Source organism: Cucurbita moschata, unplaced genomic scaffold, assembly GCF_002738365.1.
Source record: "Cucurbita moschata cultivar Rifu unplaced genomic scaffold, Cmos_1.0 Cmo_Scf00001, whole genome shotgun sequence".
In the NCBI taxonomy this organism is placed as follows: domain Eukaryota; kingdom Viridiplantae; phylum Streptophyta; class Magnoliopsida; order Cucurbitales; family Cucurbitaceae; genus Cucurbita; species Cucurbita moschata.
In genome coordinates this window covers 796,381-823,060 of record NW_019268517.1, presented here as the reverse complement: position 1 = coordinate 823,060, position 26,680 = coordinate 796,381, and the positions used below count along the sequence as shown (strand labels likewise).

The following is a 26,680-nucleotide window of genomic DNA, read 5'->3' as shown; positions in this document are numbered from 1 at the left end:
AAAATTAATTAAAATAAAAAAAAAAAAAAAAAAAAAAGCCCCACCTAGTATTGTTTGGTTACGTGGTTATGCCCATCCTATATAAATACAAAATAATAAAATAATAAATTATTTATATTTTTAGGTTTCAAATTGTAAATATTAAAGAAATAAAATTGTTTTTAGTTTATTAATGTTTGATCGGAAAATAATAAATTGGTATGAAAATGGAACAATTTGAATTGAATTAAAATTCTTCTAGAAATGGGTTTTCTTTTTGTTTTAAAATAAATCATATATATAGAAAGAATATTTACTATTAATAAACATTAATTATTCCCTAAAATTAAGGTTTTATTACTAATAATACCTTTTTTGGTCTTTTTTTTTATTGAAATATACATATTAATTTACTAATATTTTTATTTACATTAAAATTTGTTTAATTTTTTTTTAACTAAGAGATAATATATAATCTAAATTAAATACTTTAAGATTAAAAAAAATACCTTTTGACTTTTAAAAGTATTTCAAAAATAATATTAAAAATTATAAAAAATATAATGAATAAAAAAATAATAAATAGTATGAAGCACAGCATCTATCTTTAAGAAAGTAAAATGACTGAAAAGTCACTTCAAAATCTATATGTAAAAGCGATGGATTAAACCCTAGATAAGGTTGGCTGGTAAGCATGAGCTTGACCCTTAAGGAGAAAATAATTATATATATATATATATATATATATATATATAATTATTAGCTATACTCCAAGATTGTCTCTTCTTTATATACCCTTTTCCACTTCGAGGGAATCAAAATTTGATATCCAAAAGGGTTTTGCTGTTAATCTCTTCTGGTTATTTATTTATTTATTTTTATGGAATCTTATATTTTATTGGACCATAATTATTAATTAATTATATAAAGGGAAAATTCCTCCACCCCCCTCTATAAAACGATTACATTATTCAAATTATCATATTCCCTAAATTTTAAATTTTCTAGTTTTTCATCTAAATGGGTAAAAAATGTGACATGGATGATTGGTAGAGTTTGTTTTAGTTATGATTTCATATCGTGATAATCACGATGTGGTATTGGTTCATGTATGTGGGGTGTCACGGACATACACTACTCAACGAGGAGGAAGAATATAACAACTCAAGCCCACCGGTTCCTTATATATTGTCATTAGCCTCATGAGTTTTAAAACGTGTTTGCTTGTGAGAGATCTTTACACTCTTATAAGAAATGTTTCGTTCTTCTCTCCAACCGATGTGGAATCTCATGAGAAACGTAGCCGATGAATTGGATTTGAGCTAAATTATTTAAAATACATGGGACGAGGGTAAAACATAGAGAGATTAGCACAGGGAACAAGGGGTCCGTACTAAAGGTAAGGCTAAGGGAAAGGAGTATCTTTTGGGAAGGCATAAATACGAAGAGCAATCCTCTATGGGTTGAGCAAGAGGGGCAGTGGCAATTTGAGGTTCAAACATCCAAAAATTTCACATATTCCATCCTTTCCCCCAAATAAAAACATTAATTCCCTAAACCCTCACTATCCATACCCTAAGAACCTCCATTTTTGTGCATATACCCTACAAAGCCCTACTCCTCAAGGCCCCAAGGCCTCTCTTTCTCTTCTTTTTCTCTTCGTTTCAGGTACTGTATTGAATTAAATCCAGAAAAAATCATATGGGTCGCTTCAATTTTTCATTTTTTCATCTGGGTTTTCTTTCTTTTTTGATTTTACAGGGTATTTGATGAACAAGGCATTGTCATTATCCTCCGCCGCCGCCGCCGGCAAGCGAGTTGCGCCGCTCGTTGGCAATTTCCAGGGGAGTTTCAACATGGAGCAATTCTTCCGCCGGAAAGACAAGGTGGTTTTCGTCATGGGTGCGACCGGAACGGGTAAATCCCGATTGGCTATCGACTTAGCCACTCGATTTCCGGCGGAAATTGTCAACGCCGACAAGATTCAAGTCTACGAAGGGCTTGACGTTGTCACTAACAAAGTCACTGACGAAGAACGCCGTGGAATTACTCACCATTTGTTGGGATCGATCGATCCGTATTCAAATTTCTCCTCCCATGATTTTACCCATCATGCTTCTGATGCAATTGAATCGATTTTGGCACGTGATCGTCTTCCGATTATTGCTGGTGGCTCGAATTCGTACATTGAAGCTTTGGTTGATGATTATTCCGAGTTTCGATTTCGATATGATTTCTGTTTTTTGTGGGTCGATGTGTCGTTGCCGATTCTTCATAATTTCGTCTCCGATCGTGTTGATCAAATGGTCGATGGCGGATTTGTCGGAGAAGTGAGGGAGATTTTTGATCCGAAAGGAGATTATTCTTATGGGATTAAACGAGCCATCGGAGTGCCGGAATTACACGACTATTTGAAAGCAGAACGCGACGGCGCCGACGAGAGGACTTTGTCGATTCTTCTTGAATTGGCAATCTCGAAGATTAAGGACAACACTTGTCTATTGGCTCTTCGACAATGGCAGAAGATTCGTCGCCTTCAAAATAAACGAAATTGGAATCTCCAACGCCTCGACGCCACTTGTGCATTTTTGACCGAAGGTGGAAACTCCCACCCCGTATGGGAGAAAAACGTCATCGAACCTAGCTCGATGATCGTAGATAAATTCCTCCATGACGATACCCGCCATATCACCACCACCATCTTCTCACCGGAGCCGGTCCACCGCGCCGCCGCCGTAAGTCATTAAAGTAAAAAAAAAAAAAAAAAAAAAAAACTGCCTGGACCCCACAGAATCTACACTCCACATCAACTCGTTGACACAGTTCCCGCGTTCCACGTGGCAGGCTTCTGGTTTTACCTTCAAAAAAAAAGAATTTGTCTTTTCAGTTTTTTGGGTTTTGGTAATTTTATACGAAAAAAAAACACAAAAAAGAAAAGAAAAACATATAAATATTACAACTTGGGACTGACAAACGTTGCTGTCAGTTCGTTAAGTACTTACAATTGGCGGCCGTACAGATAAGCCGTAATATATTTATAAAAAAAAAAAAAAACATTTCTGCTGGCTCCTAAAAAGTTTAAATAATTATTTAAAAAAAATTGGAGAATTCTGTGTGATGCGGCTACATCAGCTTCAATGCACCTCTCTCGTTGGCCCTCTATGATTGGGTGATTTTGTGACGTGGGACCCACTCACCCCTTCCCCCAGCCCTCTTTGTATGGAGTTTTTGGTCTTTTCACTCCTCTTTGTGTATCTGTTCGAAACTAATGAGCTGGAATTTGGAATATTTTATTATATTTTAATTTTTTTTTTAATTTTACTTTGTGGATGAATTAACACCTCAAAACCTACTTTCATGATCGGTCACCGTCGTGGTTTACAGTCGTTTCTGATTTGATGGGCACAGTTCGATTCGGTGACTGACGGTGATAATATCAAACCCGAGTTATTCCCACGGCCCACACATGCCAAAAGTGAAAAAACTTTGTTCCAAAACGAATAAATTTTAAAAAAATAATAATAAAATGAAAGGACAAAAAGACTTGGTGGGCCCAGCCACAAGTGCATAGAAATCCACATGATTCGAATTAAATAATATGGTGGTGGTCTTGATACTCCACTCCACCGAAAGCGACCCACACTGGAACATAACCTCCCAAAAAAGAAATTTATTTATTAATAAAATTAAAATTCAGTCAAAATCAAACCTTTTATTTGGAATGGAATTGAGACCCAAAAATAAAAAATAATAATAATTAAAATTAAAAGGAGAGGTTCTTGTTCTTTGGGTATCGGTCCGTGGGGTCAAAATTCGCTGTATTCTTACCTTCATTTTCGTTCTCCACGAATTTCTAAAAATATATATTTATGTCATCATGATTCATTATTAGTTATCCATATATGTGTTTCTGACATGGATTGAATATATTGCGTCCAACTGTCGATTAACTTTTTGTACGAACGTTTTGTATATGGTGAGATGGGTGTTAAGGATAGTTGACCGTCACTATAAGGCAAATATCTAGATATTTGCCTTACATTACGGGTTACCATATTTGCCCTCTTATTAAAGGCAAATATATTGCATTCATTTATTATTCTTTCCTTTTATTACTATTTCCATAATATTTGTAATTTACCATATTTCTGTATTCTGAAAATAATTATAAATAAGAGAACTCTCACCCCCATTGAGGTGTGGTGATTCAGCAAACATTCACATGGTATCAGAGCCCTTTCGGTTTAACAACCCTGATCCTTTCTTCTCTATGGCTTCCGAATCTTCTTATCATCTTCTTCCTTTCAATACTCTAATCCATATGATCACCATCAAACTTTCTTCCTCCAATTATCTTCTTTGGAAAAGCCAACTTCTCCCTCTTCTTGAGAGTCAAGACATGCTGGGCTATGTCGATGGAACCAGGGTTCCACCACCTCGCTTTGAACCAGAAACCTCTTCAACACTCAACCCCAAATATTTGGCATGGAGAGCAGCCGATCAACGACTTCTCTGTCTCCTGCTCTCCTCTCTCACTGAGGAAGCCATGGCTGTTGTCGTTGGTCTCCCTACTGCACGTGATGTTTGGCTTGCGTTGGAAACTACGTTCAGCCATCAGTCGAAAGCTCGTGAACTGAGACTCAAGGATGACTTGCAGTTGATGAAACGTGGCACCAAACCTGTTGCTGAGTATGCCCGTGCCTTCAAAAAAATTTGTGACCAACTTCATGCCATTGGCAGACCGGTCGAGGACATTGATAAAGTGCACTGGTTCCTTCGTGGACTCGGCACCGAATTTTCAGCTTTTTCTACTGCTCAGATGGCTCTTACCTCTATCCCCTGTTTTGCAGATTTAGTCTCTAAAGCTGAAAGTTTTGAGTTGTTTCAGCTCTCCCTTGAGTCCTCTAACTCCACTCCTACAGCATTCACAGTCACTAATCGTGGTCGCACCCATGGAAGCCACCCTGCTTCCTTTACCAACCAGCGAGGTCGTTCTTATTCTCACAAAAATAACTCTTCTAATCGAGGACGAACCCACTCAAGTCAAGGTCGTCGACCACCTCACTGCCAAATATGCCGCAAAGAGGGCCATTATGCTGACCGCTGCAACCAACGGTATGTTCGACCTGATTCTTCTCATGCTCACCTTGCTGAAGCCTTTAACACGTCATGTTCTATTGCTGGACCCGATACTGCTGATTGGTTTCTGGACACTGGAGCTTCGGCCCATATGACTGCCGACCCATCTATTTTGGATCAGTCTAAAAATTACACGGGTAAGGACTCTGTGATTGTAGGAAACGGTGCTTCCCTACCCATTACCCACACCGGTACTCTTTCACCTGTTCCAAATATTCACTTGTTAGATGTCTTGGTTGTCCCTCACCTCACTAAAAATCTTCTTTCCATAAGTAAATTAACGTCTGATTTTCCTCTCTCCGTTACATTTACTAATAATCTTATTACTATCCAGAATCGTCAAACAGGAAGGGTGGTGGCAACCGGTAAAAGAGATGGAGGGCTATATGTGCTGGAGCGCGGCAACTCTGCTTTTATTTCAGCCCTTAGAAACAAATCTTTACGTGCTTCATATGATTTATGGCATGCTCGTCTAGGTCATGTGAATCATTCTGTTATTTCTTTTTTAAATAGAAAAGGTCATCTTTCTCTTACGTCTTTATTGCCTTCTCCATCATTATGTAATACCTGTCAGCTTGCAAAAAGTCATCGATTGCCTTATTCCCGCAATGAACGTAGGTCGTCTCATGTGTTAGATCTTATTCATTGTGATCTTTGGGGTCCTTCTCCCGTCAAATCAAATTCGGGTTTCCTTTATTATGTTATTTTTATTGATGATTATTCTCGATTCACTTGGTTTTACCCTTTAAAATTTAAATCTGATTTTTTTGATATTTTTCTTCAATTTCAAAAATTTGTGGAAAATCAATATTCTTCTCGTATCAAGGTATTTCAAAGTGATGGTGGTACCGAATTTACTAATACTTGTTTCAAAACTCATTTACGTAATTCTGGCATCCACCATCAACTCTCTTGTCCATATACACCTGCTCAAAATGGTCGTGCTGAGAGAAAACATCGTCATGTGACTGAGACTGGCTTGGCCCTTCTCTTTCACTCTCATCTTTCTTCTCGTTTTTGGGTTGACGCCTTCAGCACTGCAGCTTATATTATCAACCGGTTGCCTACTCCACTTCTTGGAGGTAAGTCACCCTTTGAACTCCTTTATGGCTACACTCCACATTATGACAATTTTCATCCCTTTGGTTGTCGTGTTTATCCTTATTTGCGTGATTATATGCCTAACAAGCTTTCTCCCCGCAGCATTCCTTGTATTTTTTTGGGTTATAGTCCTGCTCATAAAGGGTTTCGCTGTCTTGATCCGGCCACCACTAAGCTATATATCACCTGTCATGCTCAATTTGATGAAACCCACTTTCCTGCTATCCCTAGCTCCCAGACCCAACCTCTTTCCTCTATTCCTATTTCAAATTTCTTAGAACCACATTTTCATCATATTGATTCATCCCCCCCTACCACTTCATCACCGCAAACTCCTCGATCCAGTTCATCCCCGTGTGATATTTGTTCTGACCTTGTAGATGAGTCTGTGCAGGTTGATACTTCTCTTGCAGGTTCCACTTTGCCACCTTCGACTTCTAATTCGACCTCTATTGAACCTCCTGTTGATTTCTCTTCTTTGGGCACTCATCCTATGATCACACGAGCCAAAGCTGGTATATTCAAGACTCGTCATCCAGCAAATCTTGGTATTTTGGGCTCATCTGGACTTCTTTCTGCTCTTCTTGCATCCACTGAGCCAAAAGGATTCAAATCTGCGGCTAAGAATCCTGCTTGGGTGGCTGCCATGGATGAAGAAATTCAAGCATTACAACAAAATGATACTTGGACTTTGGTTCCTCGCCCTGCTAACACCAACATCGTGGGCTCTAAATGGGTGTTTCGTATTAAATATTTGCCTGATGGATCTGTCGAGCGTTTCAAGGCTCGTCTTGTTGCCAAAGGTTATACTCAGGTTCCTGGTCTTGACTACACTGACACTTTCAGTCCGGTTGTCAAAGCTACCACTGTCCGTGTTGTGCTTTCTATTGCAGTCACAAATAAATGGCCTCTTCGACAACTTGATGTCAAGAATGCTTTTCTCAATGGAACTCTTATTGAACGTGTTCATATGGAACAACCTCCTGGGTATATTGATCCTCGATTTCCCACTCATGTTTGTCTATTAAAGAAAGCCCTCTATGGTTTAAAGCAAGCTCCTCGTGCTTGGTTTCAGCGTTTTAGCTCATTTCTTCTCACACTTGGGTTTTCTTGCAGTCGCGCTGACACGTCCCTTTTTGTCTTTCATCAGCAATCTAACATTATCTATTTGCTTCTTTATGTTGATGACATTATTGTTACCGGCAACAACTCATCTCTTATTGACAGCTTTACTCGCAAGCTTCATTCTGAGTTTGCTACCAAAGATTTGGGTTCTCTCAGTTACTTTCTTGGTCTTGAAGCTTCACCCACTCCTGATGGTCTCTTTATTAGTCAGTTAAAATATGCTCGAGATATTCTTACTCGTGCTCAGTTGCTCGATAGCAAACCAGTTCACACTCCTATGGTTGTTTCTCAACACTTGACTGCTGATGGTTCTCCTTTCTCTGATCCTACTCTCTACAGATCTCTTGTTGGCGCCCTTCAGTACTTGACTATTACGCGTCCAGATATTGCCTATGCTGTCAATTCTGTCAGTCAATTCTTGCATGCCCCTACTGCAGATCACTTTCTTGCTGTCAAACGTATTCTTCGCTATGTCAAAGGAACACTCCACTTTGGTCTTACCTTTCGTCCATCCAATGTTCCTAGTACGCTAGTCGCTTATTCGGATGCTGACTGGGCTGGTTGTCCCGATACTCGTCGTTCTACATCCGGCTATTCTATTTATCTTGGTAACAATCTGGTTTCTTGGAGTGCCAAAAAGCAACCTACTGTCTCACGCTCCAGCTGTGAATCTGAGTATCGTGCTCTTGCCACAACCGCTGCTGAACTTCTTTGGGTTACGCATCTTTTGCATGACCTCAAGGTCCCTATTTCAAAGCAGCCCTTACTCTTATGTGACAACAAAAGTGCTATTTTTTTGAGCTCTAATCCCGTTTCTCACAAGCGGGCCAAACATGTTGAACTAGATTATCATTTCCTTCGAGAACTTGTTATCGCTGGCAAACTTCGCACACAATATGTACCCTCTCATCTCCAAGTTGCTGACATCTTCACAAAGAGTATTTCTCGACCTCTCTTTGAATTTTTCAGATCCAAGCTTTACGTTCGTTCAAATCCGACGCTCAGCTTGCGGGGGGGTGTTAAGGATAGTTGACCGTCACTATAAGGCAAATATCTAGATATTTGCCTTACATTACGGGTTACCATATTTGCCCTCTTATTAAAGGCAAATATATTGCATTCATTTATTATTCTTTCCTTTTATTACTATTTCCATAATATTTGTAATTTACCATATTTCTGTATTCTGAAAATAATTATAAATAAGAGAACTCTCACCCCCATTGAGGTGTGGTGATTCAGCAAACATTCACAATGGGTTTGTCAAGATCGTCACCAGTCATTCGAAGAGATATTGCAAATATATGCTTCAAATCTCACACGAAAAAAAGTTGACATAACATAATAACAACTTTATTTCGTACTTCATATTACTTTTGTATTAACTCTCTCTATTTCACATTTGATTGTAGCTATGAAACAGACGACGATACGTAACGGGCCAAAGCGAATAATATTTGTTAGTGGCGAGCTTGAGTTGTTACAAATGGTATTAGAGCTAGACATCGAACAGTGTGCTGACGAGAACGCTAAGTCTCGAAGGGGGTGGATTGTGAGATCCCACGTCATCGGTTGGAGAAGGAATGAAACTTTTTTTTTTTGTAAGAGTATGAAAACTTTTACCTAGTAGACATGTTTTAAATGGTTTTGTAGTATAGTTGTTAAATAAAAAAAGAAAAAAAAATTGTAGCCTAGTCATACCTGCCTGTGATTTTAAAACTGTCACTTGCAAATAAAAACTCGCCACTTGCCCACTCCTGTCCACTTCCTCTGACTTTCATTTTTAATTATTTTTTCCATTACCCATTTAATGAAGGCATGGCAGTTTTTTTTTTTTTTTTTTTTCATTTATTTTTATTTGTAAACATGCATGAATTGTAGGTAAAGCACAGCTAGAAAACCGCGTAAAATTAAAAACAAAAATACGTTTTTTATTAATTAAAAAAAAGGCCAAGAAGATGAGTTTTAGTGGTCTGTCCTGACCGATCTGTCACCGACAGGAATAATTTATCTTCCAATGTTTATCATTTAAATATTATCATAAACGACAAGTAATTAAGCTTAGCTTTTAACTAATTTGATTTATAAGTATAGCCAGTCAAGAAAAAAAAAATGATTCCCATTTTCAGCATATTTAATTATTTTTTGTCTTTTCTAATATAATATTATTCATTGTTTTCTTTAGGATTAAGACATCCAAATCCGACATGTTTGCTCGATACATCACCATGTGCCATTGCCACCGTGGCATCATCGAGCCACCACGACACGAACGAGTCACAAAGCCCTCAAAGAAGGTACATGAGTATAAGTTAAAGACAAAACATGTTAGAATGACTTATGTGTTTTACTTGGAGTAAGTTTATGTTGGGTGATCTTCTGGAAATTTTCTTAAAATGTACGTGAGTGAAGACAAAACATGCTAGAATGATTCGTGTTGGTCTGTGGGAATAATTTTCACTCTTAGAAGCGAAAAGTAAGTAACATGACTATGTCACAGGAAACACAGGAGAATGTCAGGGTCATCAAGTGCTGGATTCAGATTTCGAATCTTTGACATGCGTCGTTACAATTAGGCTGAATATAATTGTCCAAGGGTATTTTTGTCATTACCTTAAAAAAAAACCTAAGATTCATAGTAAGGCCCATTGATTGGTCTCAAGCTTGGGCCAACCAAGAAATATGGATTAGGCCCAAAATTAGTGGATCAATCCAAACTCGAGATGAAATTAGGCCTAAATTATGAAACAAAAGGACCAAAAAGCCCCTAAATCTAACTCGGTCTAGACCGGCCCATCTTGAATTTGCTAAGTCGAGACAAGTTGACCCAATCCAACCGAGTCGGTTCGAATCCATGTGGGTGTACCATTTACTTTAACCTTTTAATTATGTACAAATTATAATATTTAATAGTTTTATAACCTTTTAATTTTATATTAAATAAATTCGTAGTTTTAAAATTATTTAATAAGTTTATATATATATATATATATATTTTATAATGAACATTTCTAATAAAATTTTTAAATTTTTAATTTTTTTCTATTAAATCTATAATAAAAATGTGGTTTAGATTAATAATAAATTAGATATAAACTATATGGTTCACATTTGATCCATAAGGAACAAATTGAGTTACAAAAAAAACAATCCAAAAATGTAAAAAGTTGCTCCTTTTACAGATCGAACCCAGAAACAGATAAGGTAGAAGACGACGATTATTAGGAAGAACATTCAAGGTATATTTCAGGGTTGTTCATACATTTGACGTCAGGGCTGAGGCAAACGATTTTGGAGGTATTGGTTGCAATCCGAACGCCGTTTTCTTTAAGTCGTTGAAATCAGAGTGAGAGCAACAAAAATGTCAGGCCCGCAGTGCTGCTCGAACCCACCGTCTCTAAACCCCACCAGCGGCGCCGGCCATGTCGAACAACTCGGCGGCCTCAGCGCCTATGTCAGTGGCGCCCCCGACTCCAAAAACGCCGTCATTTTCATCACCGATGTCTATGGTACCGACCCTTTTGATTCGATTCATTGTTTTATTGTTTATCGGTTCTGTTCTGTTCTGTTCTGTTCTGTTTTCTCGCCCTTCACTTTTGATGATTCTTCTGTGGCTTGCTGTTTTCGCTTTTACTTTTGGTATAATTAGGTAATTGACTTAGGTAAAGCGAATTATCACTTGGGTCATTGTTTGTTTGGTTGATTCATGATCACTGTAGAGTTTTTAACAGAAATTCTTTTGGAATTCTGGATTTGATTGAAAGATTCTCGTGGGATTGTTTAGATATCGTTGAGAATTGTTAAGTGAGGAGTCCCACGTCCACTAATTAAGAGGCTGATCATGGATTTACAAGTAAAGAATACATCTCCATTGGTACGAGGCCCTTTGGGGAAAACAAAAGTAAACCCATGAGAGCTTAGCCATTGTGGAGAATCGTGGTTCCGAGTCATGCCCTTAACTTAGCCATGTCATAGAATCTTCAAATGTTGAACGAAGAAGTTGTGACCCTTGAAGGTGTAGTCAAAAGTGTTGAACAAAGGGTGTACTTTGTTCGAGGGCACCAAAGAAGGAGTCGAGCCTCGATTAAGGGGAGGTTGTTCAAGGGCTCCATAAGCCTCAGGAGAGACTCTATGGTGTGCTTTGTTCGAGAGGAGCCTCACATAAGCTAATAAAGAGGTTGATCATGAGTTTATAAGTAAAGAATACATTTCCATTGGTACGGCCTCTTGGAGAAATTAAAAGTAAAGCCACGAGAGCTTATACTCAAAGTTCACAATATCATACCATTTATTAGTCATCCATATGAATATACAAACCAATAAGATAGAACATCTAGGAGGTTGAATCTTTGGATTAAACTCGTTTCTTGTTTAATAGGGAATATCTCTGGTGCTCTAAGCTTTTGATTCTGCCTTGATTTGCAGGATATGAAGCTCCACTTTTAAGGTATTTCTAAGATTGAAAGAGATATAATGCAATTACCACATGGCTCCACATAAGAAGGAGTTGAACATGGCTATCTTTCAATTTGTAGGAAGCTAGCAGATAAGGTTGCAGCTGCTGGGTTCTTTGTGGTTGCTCCTGATTTCTTCAAGGGAGATCCATTTGTTGCAAATGATCCTAATAGGCCAATTAAAGAGTGGCTACAAGAACATGGACCTGTTAGTTCTTGCCTTTCATTTCATTACTGCAATGTTTTCTTAATTGATTATTATCTATCTTCTGCTGCTGCTGCTGAAGTTGTTAGTTTTTTGGACAAATCTGGGACTGTTTGTGAGTATATTGTTATCGATATGCGAGAGTTCGAGTTCATGTTAGTGTAATGGTTTAACAGGAGAAGTCTTTTGATGATGGGAAGGCAGTCGTTGAAGCTCTGAAAAGCAAAGGTATTTCGGCGATCGGAGCGGTCGGCATTTGTTGGGGTGGTGAGTCTATTTATCTCGTGTTTACTATTGTCGTATATTGTTCGTGATGTTAGAATCTATGAACTCAACGCATGTGAAAGTGCTTGAACAATGAAATGAAAGGCTCGACTGACGAGTTCGCACAACTTTAAGTTGTTAGTCATAAAGCTAATCTTCTATGTTTTTGTACCTTAGCCAAGGTTGTGGTTGCACTTGCAAAGGTCGAGTTGATTCAAGCTGCTGTGTTGCTTCATCCGTCTTTGGTTACTGTCGATGACATCAAAGGTTTGTATTTTGGTTCCTTTATTTGCTTATAGCCATATAATGTTGTGTTCTTCGATTCTTTCATATCGTTTTCAAATGTACTTCCTCCCTTACGTTTTCTAAAACATTTCTCGCGAACGTGATTCGAGGCCCGAACATACGCTGACATTCGAATTTCTCATAGCTAACTTGTTCACTGAGTTAGAACAAGTGCCGCACGATCGCTGTCCCGCTACTGCAAGAGTGCGATTATAACAAGTACTCTAGTCATGATCACTTCAAACCCTTTACCCTTCCCGTCTCCAAATCAAATCATTTTCTTACAAAACAAATCGTGAAGAGAATAGCCTAAGGAATCATGTTCTTATAACAGCTAACTGAATCCGATGTTTGTCGATAATTTCAGAGGTCAAAGCTCACGTTTCAGTGCTAGGGGCGGAGATCGATCATATGTCTCCTCCAGAACTCTTGAAACAGTTTGAAGAGGCCTTGGCTGCAAAGCCCGAGGTAGTGAGAGTTGTTTTAGACTTCTTCATTCTATTTCATGTTGTTGAGTTCTTATCATATCGTTGAATCTCTTACCACGAACATGTCTAAGCTCGATATGAGTTCTCCGTGCCTGCATGTCAAATGGCAGTCCCATTATCGAAAATAAATGTAAATTTTGGCTTGTTGGATGTATAGGTTGATGCGTTCGTGAAGATCTTTCCGAAAGTCTCTCATGGGTGGACTGTGAGGTACAATGTTGAAGATGAAGAGGCTGTCAAATGTGCAGATGAGGCTCATGGAGACTTGTTGGCTTGGTTTACTAAGTACCTTAAGTAATTGATGAACTGCCATTTCTAGCCTTATTGCTACTGACACTGTGTGTTGTTTGCCGTTTTACTCTTGAAGCTTTTAGAATAACAAGTTTGGAATAAATTTGGAACTGCAGCAATCCATTTATTTGTTCTTCCTTGTAGCCCACCGATAGCAGATATCATATGCTTTCGTCCGTTACGTATCAGCGTCAACTTCACGGTTTTAAAACGCATTTACTAAGACTAAGGAGAGGTTTTCACATTTTTATAAGAAATGTTCTATTCTCCTTTCTAACACGGGGGATCTCAAATCCACCCCCCTTAGGGACCCAATGTTCTTGTTGGCACACCACCCAGTGATTCCATTTGTTAGCTCAAATACACCGCTAGCAAATATTGTCCGGACCTGTTATGTATCACTATCAGTCTCACGGTTTTAAAACACTTCTAGTAAGGAGAGGTTGGAGAGGTTTTCAGTGCCTGAGTGCCGGGGCGGTTGATGGCAATGACGGGATAAAATACAAAAATTATAATTTTCAATAAAAAGAAAGATAATTACATAACATGGTTCCTTCCAAATCATAATACAATAACAACATCATTTAATTGATCAGATATCAAATTTTCTTGATACAGCAGAAGTTCAACATCAACAGGCATAGAGTGTTCATAATATAGCTGAAACTGAAAGTCCAAATACTCGTTTCTTTTCTTGTTAGGGATGGGGGCCTTACAAAGACTGTACTGTACACAAACTAAAACCACGGACAGACCTCACCAATGTCACTTCCTTTGGCTTACAACAGACAACAAAATAGGAACTCTATTTTATAATTCATTCATATAACAACTTGTGGAATATCAATTGAATACAGAAGAAAAATGTCTAAATCCTAATACCTCAAAGGTTTCCCTTTGCTTCGCTTCGAAATCGGTCAGTATAACCTTTGCTTCACACGCCTTCCGTTCAGATCGCAGCAATCTAGAAAGGTCATATTCCCAAATCCAGAAGCGAGTATGTTGTGTTCAGTCACTTTTGCTACATATTGCAGTAGCTCAGTAAGAACAGCCGGGCAGCTTTCGTTCAGATAATCGAACCCGTCTGATTGCATCACGGCTGAAAAATAGCTAAAATGCTTCAGATTTTACATTATACTTCCAGGCAATGATTCAATTTATGCATATCACCTTGCATTCAAGTAGGAGAAGGAATAATTACAGATGATTAAAAACACACAGATACCTCCATCTAAACACACCAAAACAACATTTTATCGAAGTTGATAAAGGTTTATAAACGTAACAAGCCATCACCATCTCATAAAGTATAAAGAAAGTTGAACAAATCATGAGCTATGGCATACAGTGTTGTTTTCCAAAAATAGCAAAAAGTTCATCATCCAACTTGTTTGCAGAAAAATAGTGGGCACTGGGAACAGCGAACGCTAACTCTCTAAATTTGTCACATAGCAATTCCAAGGAGCCCAGCTCAACAGTAAATACAAAATAAGGACTAACCCAACAACCTATATCATTTGACGCAAGCCCACAAGATTTCTCTTCATGAATCAACTACAATGGCAACCTCATTCTATCCTTGCCTCAACAGCTATGGATGCCAAGAAGCATGAAAACGAAAAATTAAAGAGTGAGAAGAGTAAGAAGCTGTAAGAACGTGACAATATTTTAATTGCCTGGGTCAAGAAGAGTGCAATGGGAAACACAAAACAATTTAATTCTAGAAAATAGGACAACTGAAGCTGTTTAGTGTTTACAAAGGAGTGAGTCCCTTTTTCCACCACATAATCAGTTTTCAGTAATTTCTAGAAGAAAAAGTTATCGAGCCAGTTTAGTGAGTCCAATTTTCATAACAAAGGCATACCTTTCAAATTTTCAGGCATGGCTATAAATCTGAGGCATGCAGCTTTCAACTGAAAACAATGGTGCTGCTCTGCTAAAGCTAATGTAGTCGCCACAGTATTTATGGCAATATCTTCACAGAGTTTAGCCTCACAAAGCAATTTAAGCCTGTCTAATGCATAACGATCTGCAGCTGCAAGAAGATGCTGAGCCACAAGAGTTGATGCCCACTTAGAGTTTGCACCAACAAGGTCTAGCATGTCGGGTAAATTGTCCCAGTACATGAAATGAAGTAATGCCTGCAGAATCCAATAATAATATAAAATGAACAAGAAGTACAAAGTTATGCTATGTATGTGAGAGATGGAGAGAAACAGAGATAACCTTAAATACAGGAGCTTCAATGTCTTCAACCTTTATGCATCGAGTATCTTTATCCTTCAATGGGCCAAAAAGTTGTGCCCTGAATACAGGTGAACGTGCTGCAATGATCAACTTGTGGGCTGCAAATATTTCACCATCTACTTCAAAATTTACATCAGCACCCTTACCACTTTCCAAAAGCTTCCCAAATTGCTGACCAATGTCAGATGGTGGCGTTGTTATAGAATAGATTTTAGGCCCCTCTGTTTGTGATTTAACAACACCAACGACACATTTAATTGAGAGGCAGTCATCTTTAAGGTAATCTGATGACTCCAAAACAGTTCTTTTGAAATAACGTTTATAACCCCTGAAAATTCACAAGTGATATCCTTTTATTCAGTGTTCATACAATCATTGAGAAAACATTTGGCACAACTTAAAATCAGGCACCCACAATATGTAGCAATTTTTTGTTGGAAAGAGAGAGTGAGAGCATTCATATAAACATAAAGCGTGCAATTGAAAGCACTTAAGAATATAGTAAAGACTGAATGAACCATAATGGAAAGACGAGAGAGAACCCCAAATCCACAAACACATTTTCATCCATCAAACTCAATTAAAAAAAAAAAAGGCGACAGATGGGTGACATAGTTTAGAATTCTTAGATCTAAAACACCTAGCCTACTATGAAATTCTTGAATCCACTGAACTCATTAAATAATCTGCGGTGCTACCTGAAATAAAAACCGACAAACAGCCATACAGAACATTAAACCCAGAAGCCATTTCCAAAACCAGTCAACCTTCAAACATACTACACTGTCAAAGTAACTGCCTCTTCAAGAGATTTAACAATCTCACGAAATAGCACTCCATTCTATATCTACCACCACCAAGAGCATTAACAAATGATGCAAAGCAATACTGCTACTACGTGACTCCGCATCAATTAGGACCACATGAATGAGTGGAAGAAAGGGTCAAAGAAGAAGATATAGCTTTCAAATTTATAAGAACAGTTTTGCTATTTTCTAATTAAAAAGAAAAAAGAAAAACAAGTATTGATTTAAGAAGGTTAATGAGTTTAACTTCATCGTCAACTAATTTGGTTGAAGGGATGGTTGTCTCGCTATCTCATTTCTTCTATGACAACCATGAGTATGCAGGTCCACGTACATCCTTGGTCCTTGACTAATTCCTCAATAAAACTTTATAGCAGTAGGATTTCAATATTCTAAGTTGGTACTATGACTTAAAAGGTATCTACATTCCCAACTTTCCTATTTAACTACTAAGACAACTCATGACAATCAAGGGTAGAGAATGGATCCCTTGGGTTACTTTTCTTCAAAGTCCATTGTGTGATAAATTAGCATCGTCAAGTCTAAGAACTTGCTCTATCTCTTTCAGGAGAATTTGTAAGTGAAAATACATAGGATGTTCGAATCATTTCCCAGATGATGGCCAATGGGAAAATCAATTCAAGCGATACCATCCAAGGGGACATGCTCCTCTAGCTTCTACATAGTACATTCTTTACAAAGAATGGAATCATCCGTTACTTAATTGTCTTTCTTTTTCTCCAGGCATCCAGTGCAGTTCGGGTTCTAACGGTTTCCAGTAGAAGTAACAGCCCAAGCCTACTGCTAGCAAATATTGTCTTTTTTAGGTTTTTCCTTTCAGTCTTCCCCTCAAAGTTTTTAAAACGCGTCTGCTAGGGAGAAATTTCCACACCCTTATAAAGAATGTTTAGTTCTCCTCCCCAGCCGACGTGGGATCTCACGGTAAGGGACCTTTTTAGGTTCACATTTTGCTAATCAGGAATTGGAAGGTACAGAGGAATAAGAGCTTTCAAGAATAACCTTCTTACAACGTAGGAGTTTGAAATTTAAACGATACATTATTTCATGCTTCACTTTGGTTTTAAAGATAAATTGTCATTAAAACTTAGATGTTCAAAAGTGAAGTTTTGAATAGGGTGATTAGGGTCTCTCTAGCAGAACCCTCTTCTTGCAGACTCCCACCGTTCTTACATCTTCGGGAATTGAAGATTAACAGAAGAGTTCTTTATGGTTTGATTAGCTCCACTCGGCAGATAGTTATCTATGCAAACTCCATCCTACTTTCATCCTCATTGATAATAGTCTAATTTCCCTTTTATTTCGAGGGGAAAAGGAAGAACAACTCGCAAACAACAACAATCAAGAACCGACTAAGTCAACATTACTCTATGAGAACTCAATCGATTCTGTTTTCGTACATCCACAAGATTTAAGCGGATGATCAGCATCATGAACAAGTTGAGCACAAATTATATTCATTAAAGAACAATCATGATCAACAAGCAAAATAATTACCACATGCTTCCACGATACTTGAGGGTATATGGACCGCTCTCGAGCCTCCTTTCAAAATGGCTATGCACCTTATGATTCCCCTTTCCACTCTGATCGAGAAGCGTCAATTCAAAAAGTGCCCTGACGTCGGCGCCGTCGCTGACAAGCGCTATGAAAATCGAGACATAAGCCGCGCTGTCCTCCATACTCTTACCATCGGGATAGAAATAGATAGCCCACTCGTACCCACCAACGACAAACGTATCCGATGTAATGTATTTCCCAATTCCCATACCTTTGTTGAGGGAGTAGCCATTGATCTTGAAATCATGCGAATTATTAACAGTCTCGAATCGAGCGGTAGAGGAGGTCACCGACGGAGGATTCGAAGAGAGTTTAGAGGTTTCTCTAAACGGTTTAATTGTGCCCATCAACTAAAAGTTTGAGAACAACCGATTTCTTGATCTTTAAACGACACCTTTCTCCAAAAACGCAGAATTGAAATGGTGGGTTAGGTTAAAACTTTGAATCGATGAAGGATTTTGGAAATTTGAAGCGAAAATCAGCGGCAAAAAATTATGAATTTGGAACGCGGGAGAATTTGAGAAACGCTTACTCTGAAGGGGAATCAAGAATCAGAGAGGCGATGATGAACCTGGAAGACTTCAATTTGGTCAGAGAGAGAGAGTGAACAAACAAAGTCCAAACACGGAAGTGCGAGATGTTTAGCTTCGATGAATGCCTTTAATAAACATCAAAATCCACCATGAAGTTTCTTAATTAATCACATGATTAATTAATTAATTAATTAATTAACTAATTAATTGTTAACCCTTCCTTTTGCCCCCATCTTACCATATAATTGAATGTAAGTAATAACATGAGCAAAGAATAAGTTGATAATCCAATCAAATCCTCCCGTCGGATGTAGAAGGGAACGAAACATTTATCATAAGCGTGTGAAAACTTCTCGTTAGCATACACTTTTTTAAAATCGTGAGACTGATGACGATACGTAACAGGCCAAAACAGGCACTATCTACTAGTGGTGGATTTGGGCTGTTACAAATGGTATTAAAGACAGACACGGGGCAGTGTGCTAGCAAAGACGTTGAGCCCCAATGGAGTAGATCGTGAGATCCCACGTTGATTAGAAAGGAGAATGAAACATTCCTTATAAGGGTGTGGAAACCTCTCTTTAGAAGGCACGTTTTTTAAATCGTGAGACTGACGGCGATATGTAATGGGTCAAAGCAGACAAAATATCTATTAGCAGTGTGTTTTGACTATTATATTGATCACAAAAGTACGAGGTATGCTTGATTAGGAAACAAGTTCCACCATCCTATCATAAACTTACTCGTATCGAGTTTGTATCGTGTAACGACAATATTTAAATTTATAATTAAGCATATGAATACTTATTAATTGAGCTAGTTGAGTAGAAGAAACCCTCAAATTATGTGATTTCTTAGGGTGAAACCCAACCCATGAGCCATTCCCTCGGCCACTTGAAGAACCGAAAATTTCTCAAGCGATTTGATTTCACCCTGTCGTGCGCTTCAACCTTTTGAATCCAGCGAACCAAATTCCATTCCCCAAGGCTGTTCCAGAGTGAATTGGTTGGGATACAGCGGGCTGCTCTCACCGTTCTACATCTACCCATGTCTTGCAGATTCTTCGGCGCCTATCTTTCCCGCTCTGGAAATCTCCGCATAAAATTCCACAACCCCATTTCCCTTACCAATTTCCTCAACCCCAAATCAATCAAATCCAAACCCATTCAACCATTCCCTCGAACCCCAACATTTTTCTCATCCAGTTCTAAAATGGGTGATGCTCGAAGACCGCTCTCCGCCAACATTCCGCCACCAGACAAAGCCGAACGATCGGAATTGCTGCGATCACTCGAGTTTTCGCTCAATTCTGGGTTTAGCTCCGAGCCATTGTTACCGAAACCGAGCCCTTTGATTATTGTTATCAGCGGTCCAAGTGGGGTGGGGAAGGACGCTGTGATTAAACGATTGAGAGAGGTTCGAGAAGGGCTACGTTTTGTCGTGACAGCGACGAGTCGGTCAATGCGACCTGGTGAAGTCGATGGAGAAGACTATTATTTCGTCTCTAAGGAAGAATTTCTGGCCATGATTGAGAGGAACGAGCTTCTGGAATATGCGTTAGTGTATGGGGATTACAAGGGCATTCCCAAAAGGCAAATTAGGGAATTCATGGCACAAGGGTTTGATATTGTGTTGAGAGTAGACATTCAAGGGGCCGAGACATTAAGGAAAATCCTTGGAAAATCTGCTGTGTTTGTGTTCTTGATGGCGGAGAGTGAGCTTAAACTGGTGGAGAGGTTGATTGATAGGAAGACGGAGACGAAGGAGTCATTGTTGGTGAGAGTTGCAACGGCTAGAGAGGAAGTAAGACATGTTAAGAATTTTGATTATGTGGTTGTGAATGCAGAAGGGAAGCTGGAGAATGCGGCTAAGCTGGTGGGATCCATTATTGATGCTGAGAAAGCAAAGGTCTGGCAGAGAAATGCTTCCGTTTAGATACAGATTTGAGGCATCATTTTGTAAGGTAATATTTACTTCAAAGTTCTGTTTAGATGGATTTGAGGCATCATTTTTGTTTGTTAAGATGGATATCTTGATTATAGTGTGGATTAGCTGAAGCTTGCATGATTATGTTTTTGAGTTCTATGATTAAATGTCTGGTATAAATAAAGGAGTTTTCATGTTTATTTGATCTTCTAGTTCAAGGAAGTTCGGTATAAAATGTAATGGTTTCTCGTGATTTCGGCTTCTGATGGAGAATGTTTTAAGTTACTTGAGTTGCTTAAATTTTGAGTATTCCTTCTTGTTAAAGACCGCCCCTCGCGCGCACACACACATCCTTTTTAAGACTATAATTTGGTGGGCTTGGGCTGTTACAAATGGTATTAGAGCTAGCGATGTGCAAGTGAGGCCCCTGGGCTTGGAGGGAGGTGGAACCTTCTCCCTGATCGGGAACGAAGCATTCCTCATAAGGGCGTGGAACCTTCTCCCTGATCGGGAACGAAGCATTCCTCATAAGGGCGTGGAACCTTCTCCCTGATCGGGAACGAAGCATTCCTCATAAGGGCGTGGAACCTTCTCCCTAGTAGAGACGCGCTTTAAAACCGTGAGGCTAACGATGATATGTAAGCTGTTACAAATGGTATTAGAGCCAGACATCGGATGATGTGCCAGCGAGGACGCTGGGCCCCGAGAGGGGTGGATTGTGATATCCCACCTCAGTTGGAGAGGAGAACGAAACATTTCAAATCCCACATCGGGGCCCAAGGGGGGTGGATTGTGAGATCCCCTTTATAAGAGCGTGGAAACCTTTTATAAGATACGTGTTTTAAAAACCTTAAAGGAAAGCCTGAAAGGGAAAGCTAAAAAAGGACCATATCTGCCCATTGAACTATTACAAATCTAGAATTTGGATCATAAGTGGGTCAGTTTATCTTTGCTTGTTTGGCCAAACTGACTTGTATTAACATATTGATATAAGAAAATTTGAAAATGTACACTGAAACCAACATTCTAGATTACCAAGGCCAACTGAATAGACTCTGATGCTATGCTATGTTCATCAGAAAACTCAATCTAATCTTTTATAATCTCAACTATCTTTTAAACCAAGGAACAACGACACTGTTTTATTGGTTGTACAATCAGGTCCTTGAGTTCTCGCCATAGGAGAGAGCCCCGTGAACTGGCATCCAACCTCGTTACTCGACCGAGACTCTTTTGGGTACAATTTTTTCGTTTGCCTTAACTTACCACTGTTATCATCTCCTGCAGGTGTGATAATCATCACTCGAAGATGGCAAAGTCTGATTTCATTCAGCTACCGCTGCATACTGCGATTCTTACTCGTTAACGAGTTTCGAAATTTTGTTTTTCGTTCTAATACCCAAATGTCAGTTGAACTGAAACCTTATGAGCTTCAAATTTGTTTAGACAGTTGAGTTAAACAATAACTTCAGGCAGCATAGACAGGACTGACTGCTCCAGAGAAGGTTTATATTACTCCACCATGGTAATGCTGATGAACTTTCAAATTTCATATCCAACATGGTTGTTACTATTACTATCATACTACTCCTAAGTGAAATCTCAATAAAGTTCTACTTTTGGGGGCTTCGACACTATCTGTGGCTGTAGATACTCACGTGAAAGGCGTCCCGGTACGCTGGATAATGTTTTCATTTCTTTTAATTCGGTAGCTCATCTTGATACTCTAAAGGCGTCTTGATACGTTAGAAAATGTTTTCGTTTCTTTTAATTTGGTATTCAACGGAAGTTTGTAGTACCTACCTTAGAAACTTCACTATGATAACTTTTTTTAATAACACGGTTGTTTGGTTAGATCTTTTGTTTATGATGTTCGGGATTAAGATGACTTAAAAGAATCAAACATAGATATCAAGTAATTACTTCTAACAATTTTATTATACTAAATAAATCAGTTGGAAATTGAAAGAAACAATAAATAAATTATTTGAAAGGAAAAGTTTGACTAAATTAACAAGATTCTCTGCAACCCCATGTCGTTCTCGGCTGAGAAAAGCATAAACTGTTAGTAATTTAATACTGAAACCAATCAAATGATGCAGTGTTCTTCAATAATCAATACCTTCCTCAAATTTCCATAAAATACCTTTTATATCTCGAAACCCAAAATCCAATTTCCTCCATTCATCTCGCAGCCCTATCTACTTCCCAAAAGCCAACAAATTCTCTTTTAAACACTTCCCTTTTATATGGTTGTAGGATCTTCGCTCTATCTCTATCTCTATCCTGCAATCTTCATCCCCTTGTTCTTCATCCGCCATTATCGACGAAGAAACCCACTTCTGGGTTTGATTTTCCTGCCACTCTCCGGCACTTCTCTTGTAAGTTCTTGAGTTTTCGTTATCTGGGTTTGTGTCTGTTCATGGATTTAGGGAAATGTGGCTACGTTTACTGTCAAATGCTCTGTTTTCTTACATGGGATTGTTTCTAAATGTGTTTTCCTTGTGTTCATCATTTGGATCGATGAAACAATGGAATAGCTCACTCGATGGCTTGAACTCTCCTGAAACAATGTAGTTTTGATCTTTGAATGCTCTCATTTCAGCAGTAGGTGCAAGAAATGGCTCAGATTTTAGCTCCATCTACTCAATGTCAACTGAGAACTAAACAGAGTTCAATGGGTGGAAGCCCCATAACCCCCAAGATGTGGAGTTCTTTACTTATGAAGCAGAGCAAGAAAGGAGGTGTGAAAAGCTCAGCAAAATTCAGAGTTTTGGCTCTCAAATCTGATGGTAGCACCATAAACAGGATGGAAGATCTGCTAAAACTGGACGTTACTCCATACACTGACAAGATCATTGCTGAATATATCTGGTTTTTCTCTTCATCTTTCCTTAACCTGCATTTCACTTAGCATACAGCAGATTAGAGTGTTCATTAGAACAAAAAGTTCATCATATCTGAAACTATTTGGTTCGTATTTTCACATAGGATTGGAGGATCTGGCATTGATTTGCGTAGTAAGTCAAGGGTATGCTGTTTTCTGCTTCTGATTTATACAATAAACATTCATCACTTCAATTCATTTGATCCTCATTGCTCTTATTCTGAGTTTTGTTCATCATTTCTTACAATCAGACCATTTCAAAGCCTGTTGAACATCCATCTGAGCTACCTAAGTGGAACTACGATGGATCTAGTACTGGACAAGCACCTGGGGAAGACAGTGAAGTCATTCTATAGTATGATCTAAGATCTTTGTCTTTATAATAACATTTAGTATCTTCATCTGCCTAATATTTGATGTATTCCTCAGTCCTCAAGCAATTTTCAAGGATCCCTTCCGTGGTGGCAACAATATTTTGGTGAGTTCTAAGAATCATTGCTCATAGAACGAAAGTCTTTATGTTTTCGGTATCATATATCGGAATGTTAACGGTCTCATCATCCAATGAAGGTGATTTGTGATGCATACACACCAGCAGGTGAGCCCATCCCTACGAACAAACGCCACCGAGCTGCTGAGATTTTCAGCAACAAGAAGGTTGTGGATGAAGTTCCTTGGTTAGTAATCCAATTAAGTCATACATTTAACTTTAGTGTGCCCTGTAGAACCATGCAGAGTACTGAAACCATTGTAATTTAGGTATGGAATTGAGCAAGAGTACACCTTACTTCAGACAAATGTGAAGTGGCCATTAGGTTGGCCTGTTGGAGCTTATCCTGGACCTCAGGTTGAAGTTCTTTTGATATTGATCTTTACAGTTTCATTGTACAATATCATATTAACTTCATCTGCATTGATATCTTGTTCATGGCAGGGTCCTTATTACTGTGGTGTCGGAGCCGATAAGTCGTTTGGTCGAGATATATCAGATGCTCACTACAAGGCTTGTTTATACGCCGGGATCAACATTAGTGGTACCAATGGAGAAGTCATGCCTGGCCAGGTTCTCTCTTGTTCTCACTGATGTCTAACCTTGTCGAATCGAGCGGTATTCTACAGTTCATATAATCCTTTGAATTAACTACATTTTCCATGCAGTGGGAGTTTCAAGTTGGTCCTAGTGTTGGGATTGAAGCAGGAGATCATATTTGGTGTGCTAGATACATTCTTGAGGTATGAAACCTTGAAGGGCTAAACTTCCTCTATTACCCGGCTCGAATAGATGCTCTCTTTAATCTCGATAACGTTGTTCATTTCGTCATCCTCGAATAAAACTTATAACTTCTTAATGTAAGTAGTTTGTGGCACAGAATTGTGAATGCATAGGAAGTTACCTTATATTGATAAAGTTAGCTCGAGTCAAAGATGAATTGGAGAGTAAATAGATTTCTGGTAAAAACATGGAAGTGTATGTTTGCTTCGCTCCTCGGTAAATAAGATGAAAGTGAAAGTGAAGTGGTGGGCTCGAGGAAGATGCTTGGGTCGAGTTGCTTTGCTCCTCGACTGAGATTTTAGTTGGGTTTATGTGTGAACTCATGTTTCCTCCTCCGTCTTGACAGAGAATTACCGAGCAAGCTGGGGTGGTTCTCTCACTTGATCCAAAACCAATTGAGGTACCTTAAACTTTTAGGTCCAATTTACTCTTGGAATGGACTGGTTAAGTGGACTTGTCTGATTCATTTCATGGGCAGGGTGACTGGAATGGAGCAGGATGCCACACCAATTACAGGTACTTGAATGCATTCCCTTTCATTGAATATGATCATTGTACAACAATGAAATGTCTTCGTAGTGGCTAGAATTGATGAGCAATCCATTGATTTACAGTACGAAGAGCATGAGAGAGGAAGGAGGGTTTGAAGTCATAAAGAAGGCTATTCTGAATCTGTCTCTTCGCCACAAGGAGCATATCAGTGCCTATGGAGAAGGAAATGAGAGGAGGTTGACAGGGAAGCACGAAACAGCAAGTATCAACTCCTTTTCCTGGGTATGTCTGAACATCTGCTACACACTCTTTTGTCCTGAACAAATACTATTTGGAACAAGTTTGAAAATTTCAACTGCAGGGAGTGGCTAACCGTGGTTGTTCGATCCGTGTGGGACGTGACACTGAGAAAGAAGGCAAAGGTATGTGTTATATCATTTCAGGAATAAGACGCGTTATTCAATAATATGGAGCTAATTTGAAAGATGTTGCCATTGTTGTTCAATAACAAGAAGGCACTAAGTCTAACGAGCGTATAAACGGGTTTTTTCCCGCTTTAGTGACATTTTAGCTTCATTTTCTCTGAACATGAGAAAAACTGAAATTAGGAGTAAAAACCACTTGCATTACCAAAGAAGCTTTCTTCAAATGTTGGAGTCTGCTTCTGTTATCTGATACTCTATGAAACATAGAATTCTTGGCAGTGACACTTCATTGATTGTACTATGTCCTTGTGATGTTGTCGTGCAATAGGTTATTTGGAAGACCGACGTCCTGCTTCAAACATGGACCCATACGTCGTGACCTCGCTGCTGGCAGAATCAACACTACTGTGGGAGCCAACACTCGAAGCTGAAGCACTTGCTGCTCAGAAACTGGCATTGAAGGTCTAGAGCCAATGAGTCATATTTGGTCTTGAGGGCAAAGTTCTAAGTTGATCAAGTTAAGTTACCAACCAAGGAGAAGAATTTCCCTCATTCTGTTAGATAATGCAGAGAGAGACCTTTTGTAAATAAAGGTCTTGAAGTCTTCCAGTCAGCTTTTCAGAACAATCATTCATGCAAAAAAACAAAAAAAAATAATAATCTTTTGGAGCAAAAAGAAACTTCATCTGTGTACCTTGCAGATGTTCATTTTATTTGAATGTTTACTCAATTGGATTTGGACAGTGCCTCTTGATCACTTTCCATCTGGTTATGAATTTTCGCATACCTCTCAGTTGTTTACGGATGGATTCAGTCACCGATCTAGTTACGGTGACATGTTCTAAATTGTTTTGCAGACTATAAAGTTCATTTCTAAAAAAGAAAGAGGGTAATACAAGTACTAAAACAACTAAATATTGATTCCAATGATTGTATAACATGGCTCTTGAACAGCCTTCTTCCTTATCTCTTATTCCAATGATTCAATCTTGGTTTAGTTTGAATGGAATCTTGTTCCTTGCTCCCTTATGAGGCAAGCTTAACAATTGGAAAGGAACTTTGGCCGTTCCTTGGAACTGAAGAAACTTCATTCTGGTTATGAAATAAAGGAATACTTTTAACCTGGAGATGAACTGTTCTTTGATTTTTGTGGGAAAAGAACAACTTCTGGCTTAAATATAT

General features: G+C 38.7%; 5 protein-coding genes across 7 annotated transcripts; 4 read left to right on the top strand and 1 right to left on the bottom strand.

Moving 5' to 3' along the window:
* The first annotated feature begins 1,406 nt into the window (after nucleotides 1-1,406).
* LOC111443341 (adenylate isopentenyltransferase 5, chloroplastic-like) lies at nucleotides 1,407-3,265 on the top strand. Its single transcript, XM_023081123.1, has 2 exons — nucleotides 1,407-1,647; nucleotides 1,741-3,265. The coding sequence occupies exon 2, from the start codon at nucleotides 1,749-1,751 to the stop codon at nucleotides 2,724-2,726; it is 978 nt and encodes a 325-aa protein (XP_022936891.1). The 5' UTR covers nucleotides 1,407-1,647; nucleotides 1,741-1,748; the 3' UTR covers nucleotides 2,727-3,265.
* A 5,642-nt stretch (nucleotides 3,266-8,907) lies between these two features.
* On the top strand, nucleotides 8,908-13,442 carry LOC111443361 (endo-1,3;1,4-beta-D-glucanase). Its single transcript, XM_023081154.1, has 8 exons — nucleotides 8,908-8,915; nucleotides 10,677-10,853; nucleotides 11,770-11,791; nucleotides 11,880-12,006; nucleotides 12,180-12,270; nucleotides 12,445-12,534; nucleotides 12,920-13,020; nucleotides 13,198-13,442. The coding sequence occupies exons 2-8, from the start codon at nucleotides 10,706-10,708 to the stop codon at nucleotides 13,336-13,338; spliced, it is 720 nt and encodes a 239-aa protein (XP_022936922.1). The 5' UTR covers nucleotides 8,908-8,915; nucleotides 10,677-10,705; the 3' UTR covers nucleotides 13,339-13,442.
* Nucleotides 13,443-13,935: 493 nt separating this feature from the next.
* On the bottom strand, nucleotides 13,936-18,606 carry LOC111443314 (BTB/POZ and MATH domain-containing protein 2-like). Its single transcript, XM_023081088.1, has 4 exons — nucleotides 17,900-18,606; nucleotides 15,558-15,906; nucleotides 15,196-15,472; nucleotides 13,936-14,430 (listed from the first exon to the last, which is right to left on the bottom strand). The coding sequence occupies exons 1-4, from the start codon at nucleotides 18,307-18,309 to the stop codon at nucleotides 14,249-14,251; spliced, it is 1,218 nt and encodes a 405-aa protein (XP_022936856.1). The 5' UTR covers nucleotides 18,310-18,606; the 3' UTR covers nucleotides 13,936-14,248.
* A 751-nt stretch (nucleotides 18,607-19,357) lies between these two features.
* LOC111454231 (guanylate kinase 3, chloroplastic-like) lies at nucleotides 19,358-22,058 on the top strand. 2 transcript variants are annotated; one of them, XM_023095637.1, is made up of 3 exons: nucleotides 19,358-20,271; nucleotides 20,342-20,458; nucleotides 21,709-21,725. In XM_023095637.1, exons 1-3 carry the CDS (start codon nucleotides 19,543-19,545, stop codon nucleotides 21,712-21,714), a joined length of 852 nt encoding a protein of 283 aa, XP_022951405.1. In that variant the 5' UTR covers nucleotides 19,358-19,542; the 3' UTR covers nucleotides 21,715-21,725. The 2 variants fall into 2 exon arrangements, with proteins under 2 accessions (XP_022951405.1, XP_022951396.1); XM_023095628.1 differs by having other exon boundaries at nucleotides 19,361-20,458; nucleotides 21,709-22,058.
* Nucleotides 22,059-22,582: 524 nt separating this feature from the next.
* On the top strand, nucleotides 22,583-26,255 carry LOC111455898 (glutamine synthetase leaf isozyme, chloroplastic). Of its 2 annotated transcripts, none has more exons than XM_023097652.1 (14): nucleotides 22,583-22,802; nucleotides 23,030-23,295; nucleotides 23,413-23,452; nucleotides 23,560-23,663; nucleotides 23,738-23,786; nucleotides 23,879-23,985; nucleotides 24,068-24,155; nucleotides 24,243-24,371; nucleotides 24,467-24,541; nucleotides 24,928-24,981; nucleotides 25,060-25,097; nucleotides 25,196-25,355; nucleotides 25,435-25,495; nucleotides 25,827-26,255. In XM_023097652.1, the coding sequence occupies exons 2-14, from the start codon at nucleotides 23,042-23,044 to the stop codon at nucleotides 25,964-25,966; spliced, it is 1,299 nt and encodes a 432-aa protein (XP_022953420.1). In that variant the 5' UTR covers nucleotides 22,583-22,802; nucleotides 23,030-23,041; the 3' UTR covers nucleotides 25,967-26,255. The 2 variants fall into 2 exon arrangements, with proteins under 2 accessions (XP_022953420.1, XP_022953350.1); XM_023097582.1 differs by having other exon boundaries at nucleotides 23,027-23,295.
* The last annotated feature ends 425 nt before the right edge of the window (nucleotides 26,256-26,680 follow it).